Genomic DNA, 13,616 nt, shown 5'->3' on the forward strand with positions numbered 1-13,616 from the left:
CATTCTGAACGACGCTGCTCTGTACCAAGGTTGTATTCTGAATGCTCACGGGACGAGTGGGAGCGCTGTGTGTTAGGGAAGGTCGTGCTTCGCCGATCAACGGGGTGCGTGAGCCTTGCCAGATACACGGGGAAGATGCAAGCCCGATTTTTATTGACGATTTCACGGCTGTTTGTAAGAGCGTTATCACTGAATGAGGAGAAAAAAGCTTTTTTTGTGAGGGTGTCACAGACTTTATTGCATTTTGAACATACACAACACAGACATTCTCGTAGTCACCTGCAACCGCCAAGGGGACTTTGTAAGAACATCTTAGACGCTGCGCAGCCGGCCCACTGCTCAGCACTCTCCTCCTCTGCTCCCTCTCGTCAGGAACGAGGTTTTTGATCCGACAGAGCTCCCCGGGACGGTTCCAGCCTTTCTTGGAGCCGTGATGCCTTTCCTTCAGTGTCCTCTGGCACAGAGTTTTGGCACGAACAGATGGCTCCAGATCTGGTTCTGATGCAGTGGAAGCAGCGGGGGCGTCGCTTCGATGGCCGGTTGGAAGCAGATGAGGATCTACTGCACGCAGAAGGCTGTGCTGCAGCCCGGCGCGGCAGGAAGTGACTCATCGCCCTAGAGCGTTTCTGAGCCTCTGAGAAACGCTCCGCGATAGCCTCGACTGCATCTTCAAATAGGCCAGATGGAGATACAGGAGCGTTGAGCAGCGCCCTCCTGTCCGCATCCTTCAGCTCTGTGAGAGTCAGCCACAGGTACCGGTGGAGCACGACCATGTAGCCCATGCTCCGATTTCAGTTGCTGTGCCTGGAAAACTTGGAGCACTGCCATAGTTTGCAGAGCTGAAATTGCTTCTCCCGAGGAAGTGTACGCTTTGTCTGTGACATGTGCGGTCAAACGGCAAGGCCTAGACGGCAGCGTAGCACCTGCCTTCAGAGAGGCAGAGGTGTGCAGCGATGGATTCCTCGACGGTCGGAATGCGTGTATATTCACGGGCTTCCGCTCGGTCGACTTTAGTGAAAATCTCCGACCCACCAGCGTGAGTTCAAGCCGATTGGGGCGCAGCCCACGCTTAAGCGACCTCGTCGTCCCCAAGAGGGAAATCTGTCTTCTCAACAGCCGTCTCTGTAGGATAATGAAAGAGGAAGATTCTGAGTTTATGCCGCCAATACGGTGCTTTATATAGTGGCGGGGCCCCACCCTCATTTGCCGTCTTGGCTGGCATTGGCCAGTGAGAGTTGCAACTTCACTGGCATTTTGCAATAGGATTTCAGGTAGGTTAGGAAGGAAGGGAGTCCCCAAGGTGTTAACGCCATGTCGAGAGACCGTTCTCGAGAGGGAACACTAAACCTAGACAAACTTTAAGCTCCACCCCAGTCATGCTGTAAAGAGACATTTGAGTATCAAAATTATTTGGTTTGCATTCAGCTTTGTTGGCAGCCACTGACTACACAGGAAGTGTTATTTAAAATTATTTGTTCTTAGGTTATTAGGACACACCTCTTACTTACCGAATTCTGGTGTTTCAATCAGACTCATTTCCACATGTGTTTCAAATCAAGCACTAGCCTTGTAGTCTGCATTTACAAACAATAGTGAAAAACACTAATATCACCACAAAAACTGTGCAGAAGCTTAATGGAAAGTGCATGAAGCCTCACTTCACCAAACACAATGCCAAGCTTCATATGGAGTGTGTAATAAAGAGATACTGGACTCTGGAGCAGTGGAAACCTGTTCTGTGGGGTGACCAATCACACAGTCTGATGGGCAACTCTGAGTTTGGTGGATGATACCTGTCCGATTACATTGTGCTAACTGTAAAGGAGGATGGTATGGGGCTGTTTTTCAAAGGTTGTGTTGGGCAACACTGTCAAGGTCAGAAACATTTCTGATTATTTTGAAAACTGCTTAGTAGAATTAATGCTGATTTTTTTTTTTTACGTTTCCATTCACCAAATAATCCTGAAAAACATTCAATATTGATAATAATCAGAAATGTTTCTCGAGCAGTAAATCATCATATTTTCATGATTTCTGAAGATCATGTGACACTGAAGACTGGAGGAATGATGCTGAAAATACAGCGGAGCATCACAGAAATAAATTACACTTTAACACAGATTCACACAGAAAACAGATATTTAAAATGGTAAAAATATTTCACAATTGTACTGCTTTTGCTGTATTTCTGATTAAATAAACACAGGCTTAATGAGCAGAAGAGACTTTAAAAACATTAAAAATCTTACAGTTCAAAAGCTTTGACTGGTATTGTATGTATTTGTGTTTTTATGATGGGGAGGTGAGATCATATTGAATTAAATAGCTGAAGGACCACTTTACACACTTTTTTCTCACAAAAACGTAATTATTCATTCAAATTATTTGACTATTACACTGTGTGTCTCATTACTCTTCATCTGTAATCATAGTTACTCCCTCCCTTTCTGAGGATTTGTAAAGATATGGCAGAAAGCATTTTTATTTAATCCATGACTGATTTTATAATTCAGTAGCATGTATGACAGAAACTTTTCCATTAACAGCTTCTCATGTTATTATCTCTGTGTTGGTAGGATGCATTTACATGGAACGCAATGAAACGAAAGATAATCAGTGACGTTCAGTTACACTGAATCATAGATGTATTATTAAAATCTGTTTTACACAGTGTGTGCATGTGTCTCAGGTCAGAAACTCTCATTTGCTTCAGATGCTCCTTAGTCAGAACAGTGTTTCTGTGCAGAAATCCTAGTTTTGGAGAAACTCAATGTTTTATATGTTGGTAGTTGCGTTGAAAATGTTCAACTGGTTCAACTAATGCTCAATTTAACTGAGCCACCTGAACATTTTCAACAAGTCAAGTTTAAGGCTTAAAAAAAAAAAAAGAAAAGTAGAAGAAAAACAAATGACCAGGATGTGTTATGAACATGTTTAATTGGACAATAAATTAAGCAAAGTGTTACAGTATTTGTCCTGCCCTCACAGGCATAACTAGAGTTTAGTATTATAGCAGTTTTCATTCATCCTCAGCCACGCTGATTTTAAGTGAAGATGTATTCTCATGCAAGTCTCCCGAACTTTACGAAAATACCTCTGTGCAAAATCGTCTGCTGATGAGAAATGCCACCAATCTTTAACTTAATAAATAAAGCAGCTTGACTGATGGAGCCCTGATTGTGTGTGAGATGCAGAAGCGTTGGGAATGTGGATGTTACAGACGGTCAGATCCAGTGTGTTCTGTGCTGAACTCTCCCTGATCACTGGCAGACTCCGGATCCGTGTTATTCAGCAGCTCCACTAATAAAGCGATGAGCTCTTGGTCCTTCCAGTCGTCTGAGGAGGCTCTGCGGTCGGAGCGCAGTCTGCGGTGGATCATGGCCTGCAGGGACGTGCGCAGATCCCACAGTAACTCCCAGACGTGAGGAGGAAACTCCCATCGGATGAGAGAGTGACCCGGTAACAGCACCTCCACACCATCTCCAACAACTGAACAACACACACAGAAGCAACATTTCAGAGCACACATACGCTGACCAATCAGCTGTTAGCATAGACTCGGACCTTTGCGTTTTTATTATATTATATCTTTTGTTCTAGTTGACATAGTCTAACTAGTCTAGTTTCAGTCAATTAAAACGTAGTCACGCTGCATAACAGTTAAACTAATAATCAATTATTCTGCCCGAAATTATGATTTGAGAAATTGCATGAAAATAACTGCACATCGACTCGTACACATGCTGTATTAAACCTCATCTGGTTTTCTGATTTATTATATTATCAGAAATATAAACACTCTCTACGTTAGGAAAACTGGTTAAACTGATCTATTTATAGACCGAAGCTCTGAGTGTGTGGGGGATTAGTTACATGTCTGATATCTGGCAACCGCATACAAACTTGTGAAGCTCTGTTTTTCCTCTTTAAGAGAATTTTAGAAAGTTAAAAAGAAATGTTGAACTAGATTTAAGCCTCATCTTTTTTCATTAATGATAGTGAGCGCTGGCTATAGTCACAGTTAGTGTTTAATGATTTCAGTGTCTCTCTCATGTCATCAACAGATCAGTTTTCCTTCACTAGGAGAGCACTGGAGCTGTGCTTGACCTCTCTCGCTGAGGTCACAGTCTGTGAGGAGCAGCAGTGCCAGCGGATGAACCACCGAGGAGTCTCTGATGAACACCTGACCGTTTGATTTGACCGCCGAGAAGAAGGTGAGCCAGCGACTCGACAGATCCGGATTTCCTCTGAAAGATACCAACACAAGAAGAAGAACGGCTTCATGATTTAACAGTCCACAGACACTCAAACGATGCTCATCCAGAATCAGAGTCCAACAGATTAGATCTGATCTTCAGAGGATTTTCATTTAAATTCTGTTGTGTGGTTTTGTCATTTTTAAAGCTTTAAATATATACACGTCTACAATTTTTATTTCAGTTTAAGCTTTCCTTAGTTTAGTACATCATGAAACTAAATGAAAATGAGAAATAAAGCCAACCAATCATAAGAAAGCATTATAAAGCTGCAATATGAAAACAGACGTCGTTCTGATTCAATATCTGTAACGCTCAGTGTATCATGTCTTCAAAAATGTATTTTCCTGTAGAAACTCAGATTCTGAAATCCAATAGTGAAAAGGTCAAATGTGTCGGGTGAGGCCTTGAAACAATAAGACACGTTTTAACCAGTACTAGATCCAGTAATCGTGTGTGTTTACCGGTTGACGGAGGAGCGGTGCAGAAGCACAGGGCCGCTCTCGCTACGATACGACACACTCTCCGGACGAAATCTTCCACCTTTGGTCACTGTGCCTCTTTTCACCTGAAGGTCAGACACTTTGTAAACAGATGTGCATCTGTACAGAGCTTGTGTTTGGTGCAGATACAGTTATTGTGCTGTGGTCAATAAACACTGACATTACAAATCTGTACTGTTTTACAATTCAGCCTTGTGCACAAGAAATCATAACTTCACTGTAGTGCAGGTTTAATCAATTAAATAAGAAGTGTTATGGTGTGTGTGCACCTGTATGAGGTGAGGATAGAGGCCGGCGATCAGCACGGCTTTGACCAGCTGCTCCTGATGACTGTGTCGATTCAGACGAGACGACAGACGCAGACCTTCAGCAGAAGCCTCCAGAAGAGCGGCTTCACACAGATTCTCACTGAACTGCTGCATCAGGCCTGTCAGAGACACCAAACACAGCAGATCAATCTAATGTGACGTTCAGACACAGAACATCATCATGTACTGCGTTTCCTAATCCAGCTCCAATTATTTTTCGTCTCGTGATTGCTCAAATGTTTTTACTCTGAAAAGTTTTCAAAATAAATTAATTTGACTTGCATTTACACTTTCAATTTTTCCTGCTGGTTCATTAGTAGAAGACGTATTCACGTAAAATTCAGTCCAAAAGTGTGTGAGAAAATGTTAAACATATAACAAGTTTTTGACACAAATATAACTTCATAGATAATTTTACAACGTATTTTTGACACATCATACATACTTGTAACTTTTTTTATGGTTTAATCTCTTAATAAATATTCATATATAATCATATGTATTTTATGGATATTAAAACATTTGCAAATTTTCATTTCCTTAGTATATATTTTTTATGTATTTTATGAATCTCTTCCAGGTCAAAACAGACCTGAATGCATTATGAGCACATCATGCATAATCATGAACACAAATATGTACATAGACTCAGCATGGACACGTATGCTCAAAGTAACACGAGACGGCCAGATTAATTAGATGGCGGTGTAGTTTTAGCGTCATGTTTTGACTGTGTGCAGGTCTCACCGTGTATGAAGCGCAGACTGGCTCCAGACAGAGTGTGTGTGTCCAGAAACTCCTGCTTGTTGTCCTGTCCCTGCTGCTCTCTCCAGCTCTGGACGACTCGACTGAAGACCAGGTGATCGCTGCAGCTGGAGCCGCTCAGAGACGCCTTGACCTGCAGACACACAGCAAACCACAGGAAGATGAACACAGGCACAGAATCAGTCAACCGCTGCTGTGTGCGGGCTCTCTGACCTTAGAGACGAGCGCCCGGTTCTGCATGCTGTTATAGAAGGGATCTCGCGTCAAGCAGGCCACCACAGACAGGACCGGAAGAACACAGGAGAACAGAGCCGAGAGAACCAGAACCTTCCCCAGACGCGGGTCACACGACACACAGGCCACACGCTCGCCCAGTGGCGTCAGGTTCTCAGACGCGTCCAGCACGCCTGACCCACACACACACACACACACACACACACACACACACACACCGAGCCGTGATGTGAGGGTGGCAGCTGCGCTTCTGTCAGGGTCAGCACAGGTCACTAACACAACGAGAACGCTACTGGACCGAACACACACACATCAAGTCGTCTAAAACAGGACTATCAGGATGAACACAGAGCTGTCTTTAGTTCAGGCACAGGACAGAATGAAGCCTGTATCATTTCAAACTGAATACTGTATAAAAACACTAACCAATATCCATCAGGTTCTTCACAGCGACTCGGACAGCTTGAGTGTCCGGGGAATCCAGCACTCGTGACAGGAAGTCCACCGCCTGCAGAGGAACAACAACCAGTTCAGATGAGAACATGAAGAGTCCTGGGCACAGAGCTGACCAGCGTGAGGCTCGTGTCCGGCTCACTTTGCTGTGGGGACAGTGGATCTTGGCCTGGATGAGGACGCTCTCCAGAGGGGTGCGCAGGATCTCTGGGACCGGGAACACAGCCATGTTCTCCAGCTGTTCTCCAGGGAAGAGATGATAGGAGTGACCCGGCTGACAGCGGCCCGCTCGCCCTCGTCTCTGAGTCACGTTCGCTTGTGAGATCCAGACCGTGTTCAGAGCGGACACCTGACGACACACACACACACACACACACACTCAACATCTGCAATCTCTGCATCCCAGGACAGACTAAAGGGATTATTATATACATTAGTCTCAGTATTTATAACTATAACCAGACTGTATGTGATCAGCAACCTCTCACTGATGAGTGAATGTTTAACAAGTAATAGTAAAAATCTAAGTTCTCTGTTCAGGTCAGTTTGTCTCTGGTATTTATGGAGCACTATTAGGTGTTTCTTTAATAGTCTGTGGAGTCATATATATATATATATATATATATATATGTAGGTTTGGAAGTTATATTATAAGTTTGATTGGTTTTCTTCTAGAATGTTCTCCGTTCTCTCTCCTGGCTCAAACGCAGCGAGTGTGTTCTGAGTGTCAGGACGGGTGGAGGACCTTGGTTCTGGGGTCGTAGTTCTGCTCTTTCTGACAGCCGGTGTCCACCACGTGCACGATGTCGTCTATCGTGATGGAGGTCTCTGCAATGTTTGTGGTCAGGACGATCTTCCTCTGTCCGTCTGGAGGACGCTGGAACACCGTCTGCTGGTCCACTACAGCCATACTGGAGTGCACTAGAGAGAAGAGAACAAGACCGGCGCTGTCAAACCATCATCTAACAGAGTCCCAGGAGCCTGCTGCCGCTGTACTTACACGGTAAGATCAACTGGGAGCCGCATCTGAAGGATGCTTTCTCTTCCAGCTTCTGTTGCACAGCTTTAATATCTTGCCATCCTGGGAGGAAACACAACACAGCGCCTGCAGCGGAGAACAAACCCCTCAGTCAGTATACGAGAGGAAGAAGAGGCCTGGACTGAACCAGGAGAGACATCTGCAGATCAAGAAAGTGTTATTATGGATTATAGACTCTATGTGTTGAGTTAAAATCATCTTAATGCTGGATGTGTTTCATCTTTTGTCTTCTCCAGATGTTCACTGATGGACTGGAGTGCTGTGGATTATCACACACAGCATATATTTTTATCAGACTCTCATTCTGACGGCACCCATCAGGGCTATATACTGAGAGATTTTGTGATCAGTCACACTTGTGTGACCAACGCTGCCATTTCAGTGACTTTCAAGTGTTTCACAGAACTATTTCCAGCGCTTTAAAGCTCTAAAGAGGATAATGGGATGACCAAGATATACTTTAGTAGACAAACACTTGTGCAAAATGTAAAAACACATTAAATCACCACTATAACCAGCAGATGGCAGCAGAGGAGCACTTACTGACATGATCCTGTTTGTGCTTTATATTTTGAAATGATAAAATCACTATCACTAGAAGAAATCAAACTGTGTTGAAGTTAGGCCTTTTTCTGGTCATGAAAGTCAAAGTGCTTTAAAATAAAAACCACAACAATCAGATGTCAGTCAGTTCAGTGTAATATCATAGAAGTATAATGGTATATTTGATAAAAGTTAAATATACAAATTTTACATATATGAAATTAGATTTCGCACATTACTGTTTATGTACGCTTCCCAACTCCTACTGAGTGCTTTACTGTCAAATTAGCAAGAAATAAGTCTAATATTATTAGTACAATCACTTAGACAATAGTCTATACCCCCACCTGACTGCAGAGGATCACATCAGTCTGAAGCATCTTTACCTGGCTCTCCGTTTCTGTGTATGTGATCGATCACATCAGCCACCAGATCCAGATCAGGAGCGACATCCTTTTCTTCCTTGAGACACAGAACAGAAGGAAAACGGTTAGTGATTCTGCAGATGATCACACGTCCTCACAGCGTGAAGCAAGCATCTGAGGCTCACCTCTCGGTCTCTCCTCGGCGGCGGTCGACCCATCTCCGTCAGCACCTCCTCCAGGAACCGGTCCTGCACCGGATGCATGAACCCCGGCACACGCACCACCGGACATCCTCCGAAATACTGCGAGAGCCGCTGCGTGTCTCCGGTGGCACTCATGAGCAGCACTCGCAGCGCTGGGTTGTCCTTGATGCTGGAGAGCAGCAGCGCCAGCAGCAGGTCTGTGTTCACGTCTCTCTCGTGCACCTCGTCCACGATCACGTGACTGATGCCCTGCAGAGCGGGGTTGGACTGGAGCTTGCGCAGCAGGACCCCGACGGTGAGGAAGAGCAGAGCTCCACCGCTGCGCTCCGGGGGACGTGACTCCAGACGCACCTGAGACACACACAGACCGCGCTCAGGGTTAGAAATCCTCAAACATTAAATAGAGACAGACTGAGAGCTGTAGCATGTTCTTGCCTGGTATCCCACGCAGTGGCGGAGAGCGGGTCCCATCTCCTGTGCCACTCGGTGTGCCACAGACACGGCGCTGATCCGGCGAGGCTGAGTGACCAGGATGTTGCACTCGGCCCCCTCTCCTCTCCTGACCTGCCCCTCCAGCAGGAAGCGCGGGATCCGTGTGGTCTTCCCGCAGCCCGTCTCTCCTGCGATCACAACCACCTGCGAGGACCTCACCGCCTCCAGCACGCTCTCTTTATACGAGTCCACGGGAAGCTCCACCCTTCGGCCAGGCCCCGCCCTCATCCACAGGCTGAGCAGGTGATCGCTGCGAGACTCCGCCTCCTCGGGGCGTAAAGCACGGTACGGCTTACCGGTGATAGCGTCTGTGATGAAGTCATCATCCTCTTCATCATCGGTGCTGAAGGACTCATGCTGAACGGACCGCTGCTCTTCTTCATCCCACAGCTTCTGAACCTCAGCCTCCACTGGATACTACAACACACATCAAACCGTCAACAACAGAAAACCTGAATGCATTTTACCAAAAAATTCATTAATATTTAGTAAATTGCATGCTTTTTAGACACTATAATAATTTTTTATCTGTTTAGCCAACGAAGATAGTTCCAAATAAAGCCGGATCAGAACACTTGTGCAGTGTTTTGTTGCCCAACGGATTCGTTTTTTAGTCAATGATTCAAATATCCATTCATACAGACAGTCGCTTGCTTCGTTTCTAAATGAATCGGTTCTTTTGAACAAATCTTTTGAATGAATGATTCAATTAATGAATCATTAATACACGGACTTGCTGCCCCCTACTGGCAGTTTTAATGTCCTTTACTCATCCATGACATGCCTAAACCAGCACAAAAACACTCAGCAAAATATTGTTTAAAGCTTGCCCACAAAGAATTGAGAATTTTTTGTCAATATTGCACACCACTGGTTTCCGTCTGACTACACATTTTAACATTATTCTCATTATTTTCAGTTCAGTGTAATGCTTGTAATTGAGTTGTAAGAGTTCATGCACAAGTCAAAAATCATCTATCATCTGTATTCTAACATGCATGATTATGAAACCTCCTCTCCGTACTTGTGATTGGCCGAGGCCCCGGTTGGGAGTGAGACGGTGTGTGTCTGACCTGTGTGAGGTACTCCTGAATCCTGCGCTGGAGATCTGGGGCTATCAGGACGCGACAGGGCCGTCGCTGTCTCTCTCCAGCTTCACGCACATCCCGCTGATGGTACCTGGCGTGAGTCAGAGGATGGTTCTGCTCATCCAGAAGATTCAGCTCCTGTGGACAAAGTGACCGCTCTCAGATTCAGTTAAGCTCGTCGGTGCACATAATTTGTGTTAATATATTTCTGACAAGATGCACAACCAGATTACAGTTGTGTTTCCTGCAGCAGTGACATACAAAAATAAAATCATAGCAGGAGCTGTGTCGTCTGATTCAAGATCAAATGTCTGTACGTGCATGTTTTCATCCCAACCTTAAACCGGAGACAAGCCAGTGCTGCTGCGTTTGTCTCTGCTTCCAGTCTGCGACGGCCATGAGCAGTGAAGGTCATCTCCTCCGGCCAGCGTACGGTCAACTCGCACGTCTTTACCTTTCCACCGGTAGTTCTGTACTGAAGCAGCTCCTGCACGGGAGGACAGAGAGACGGAAACACAGAGGAATGAAAACCAACAGGATTAAAAAGGAAATCGATGTCTATCTGTCAGATGTGTGCGCTGATCAGAGATGTTCATAACTTACTCTGACTCTGTTGGATGATGTGGCCACCTGAATGACGCTGCCAAGAACTGCCTTGGGCTTTGGAAATATGGAGAGCGCCTCGGTCACCGCTGGATCCTCTTCTATGGGCCTATAACACATCCTACATCAGTTTACCCAGAAATGAACATTATGTCATCATTTACACATCCTCATGTCGTTCCAAACCTGTATGAGTTTCTTTCTTCTGTTAAACATGAAAGAACATATTTTGAAGAATGCTGGTAATCAAACAGTTGATGGTCCCCATTGACTTCCATAGTATTTCTTTCCCTACTATGGAAGTGGAAGGGGACCAACAACTGCTTGGTTCTTCAAAATATACTTTTTTGTGTTCAACATAGGAGAGAAACTTATACTTCTACAGAAACAATAACTGATATGACTCAAGTCATGTAAATTAATTAATGGGGTACCTCAGGGCTCGCTCCTAGGCCCCATCCACTTTTTAAACATACACAAAACTCATTAGGCCTTATTAATCAGGCACATTGTGTTTGATTACATTGCTAACAATGTTAACATGAAAACATCTTTAATTTATCCAACAACCAAGTGCACATCCTTGCAAGCATAATTTGACCATGATCTATTCAATTTTTTTCACAGATTTATTTTTCGCCATATGTTCGCTGTTTTCAACCAATGTGCCCGGTTTACACTTCCAAAGCACAAGAGTATTTGAAGATATGGTGACTACAATCTTATTGTGCATATCATTCCCCTACACACTTGTATATGACTGGAATGACAAACTTAAAATAATAAACTAATAATAATAAAATTAGACTACCCTTGGGCTCTCTCCTTCTGGGTTTTCTTCTGGAATGGCAGATATTTAAGACGATTGTGTACCGCAACATCCTCTTCATCTTCCCAAACAGACGTCTGCCTCCCTTTCCGTCTCGTCATTCCTGTTACAAACGATCCTTGACTGAGGACGCCCAGCTCCTAAACACACAACGCAGAATCTTCAGGATTGCTAAACATTCAAATAGTGGTCTAATAATCTATCATTTTTTGCAAACAACACAGAAAACAAACCTTATTTGTGAAATTACGTCTGCATTGTATTGGTTAAGTGAATCATAATGTGGTTTCAATAGATTTGCAAAAAAAATATATATAATAAAAAATAAACCCCTGCTTTGAGAATATCACCATATAGTTCACCAAGAGATGAGTGACACTGAATGCAATGGGAACAGGTTTGTAGAAATTGTAGAATTGCATCGGTGTCTCATCAATGGATGCTCTGCAGTGAATGGGTGCCGTCAGAATGAGAGTCCAAACAGCTGATAAAAACATCAGAATAATCCACAGCACTCCAGTCCATCAGTGAACATCTGGAGAAGACAAAAGATGAAACACATCCAGCATTAAGATGCTTTTAACTCAAACACACAGAGTCTATAATCCATAATAACACTTCCTCCAGTGAAAAAGTGTTCTGGTCTGAATCAGGAGAGAAATCTGCACAGATCAAGCAGCGTTTAAACAGCTCTAAACAAATATGTGAGAGACCACAACAGATGCACTTTTTCACTGGAGGAAGTGTTATTATGGATTATAGACTCTGTGTGTTTGAGTTAAAATCATCTTAATGCTGGGTGTGTTTCATCTTTTGTCTTCTCCAGATGTTCACTGATGGACTGGAGTGTTGAGGATTATTGTGATGTTTTTATCAGACTCTCATTCTGACGGCACCCATTCACTGCAGAGCATCCATTGCTGAGACACTGATGCAATGCTACATTTCTACAAACCTGATGAAGAAACACACTCATTCTGATCTCAGATGGACTCAGGCTCATCATATATCAAGCAAATGTTAATATTGGGCTGAAGGTCACCCTCTCTTACTCTGAGCTTGTAGAGAGCCGCAGCTGCCGCCTGACGCTCCGCCTCCAGCTTGCGCGCGCCGAAGCCCTCGGTCTCGAGCCTCACGGGCCACTGCAGCGTCACTGTCGCCCGCTGACAAAACACAATCGACACAGTACCCCCGCGTCACGTATATAACCGGTCAAGTGCACGAGAAATACATCTGCACACCGTCATCACACAGTCGGAATGAGCTCACCTTGACCTCTCCATCGGTGCAGCTGTACTGGATGTACTGCGACAGATCCGACACACGCAGACACTTGGACAGCGTGGCGAACAGGAGGTTCTTCGGCTGGGGAAACTCTCGGAGCAGATCTGGACCTGCACACACATGTCAGAAGATGATAACGCGCGTCTTGAGATGTGTTTGTGTGCGCTGACCTCACGCGTCTTACCTTCGGGAACCGTTTCCGGCGAAGAACGCCGGGGTTTATGTGTGACACCAGCTTTAGTCCTGTAATGACACACCGACGTCCAATTTGACCAGATGTCTTTCTTGATTTCAAGATGTTTTTTCCCTAAAGTGACCAGTGCGCGAGCCCTCATGAGTGCCACACAGGACGCCGCCATGTCTGATGTCTTCTTCGACGCTTTTGGCGGGAAGCCTACTGGCGGTAGCGCCGCCTACTGGAACTCTGCTCAAATATGGAATTGTCTTTTATATTTCCAAATGCATAAAACAAGAGACAAAAATACATTTAATTCGGCTCCAGTGCATATATCATCTACTCTTTGCATTATGCAGCTTAATAAACAAATAATATTAAACACTATCCTTACCTTTTCTTTCTTTGTTTTTTGATACTGAACTTACATAAAGTTCTGAGCCTCACACTCCTCTACAAAAACACTCTCAAATGAC

At 44.4% G+C, this 13,616-nt stretch overlaps 1 protein-coding gene across 1 annotated transcript; it reads right to left on the reverse strand.

Moving 5' to 3' along the window:
• Nucleotides 1–2,920: 2,920 nt before the first annotated feature.
• dhx30 (DEAH (Asp-Glu-Ala-His) box helicase 30) lies at nucleotides 2,921–13,362 on the reverse strand. The gene is made up of 20 exons (XM_059564191.1): nucleotides 13,150–13,362; nucleotides 12,951–13,075; nucleotides 12,734–12,844; nucleotides 11,664–11,821; nucleotides 10,853–10,961; nucleotides 10,587–10,736; nucleotides 10,235–10,387; nucleotides 9,105–9,578; nucleotides 8,652–9,020; nucleotides 8,488–8,563; nucleotides 7,520–7,624; nucleotides 7,265–7,440; nucleotides 6,662–6,868; nucleotides 6,493–6,574; nucleotides 6,046–6,239; nucleotides 5,815–5,965; nucleotides 5,029–5,186; nucleotides 4,721–4,824; nucleotides 4,108–4,247; nucleotides 2,921–3,489 (listed from the first exon to the last, which is right to left on the reverse strand). Exons 1-20 carry the CDS (start codon nucleotides 13,322–13,324, stop codon nucleotides 3,215–3,217), a joined length of 3,492 nt encoding a protein of 1,163 aa, XP_059420174.1. The 5' UTR covers nucleotides 13,325–13,362; the 3' UTR covers nucleotides 2,921–3,214.
• Nucleotides 13,363–13,616: the final 254 nt, after the last annotated feature.

This window comes from Carassius carassius, chromosome 12 (genome assembly GCF_963082965.1).
Source record: "Carassius carassius chromosome 12, fCarCar2.1, whole genome shotgun sequence".
Lineage (NCBI taxonomy): Eukaryota > Metazoa > Chordata > Actinopteri > Cypriniformes > Cyprinidae > Carassius > Carassius carassius.

What these genes read in the sequence shown, in the direction of transcription:
- dhx30 (XM_059564191.1), bottom strand. Translation starts at nt 13,324, where the DNA reads ATGGCGGCGTCCTGTGTGGCACTCATGAGGGCTCGCGCACTGGTCACT. An exon ending in GCCACTGCGTGGGATACCAG is followed by an intron (nt 9,021 to 9,104) that starts GCAAGAACATGC and finishes TGTGTGTCTCAG; the next exon opens with GTGCGTCTGGAGTCACGTCC. An exon ending in GAAGAACCTGATGGATATTG is followed by an intron (nt 6,240 to 6,492) that starts GTTAGTGTTTTT and finishes TGTGTGGGTCAG; the next exon opens with GCGTGCTGGACGCGTCTGAG.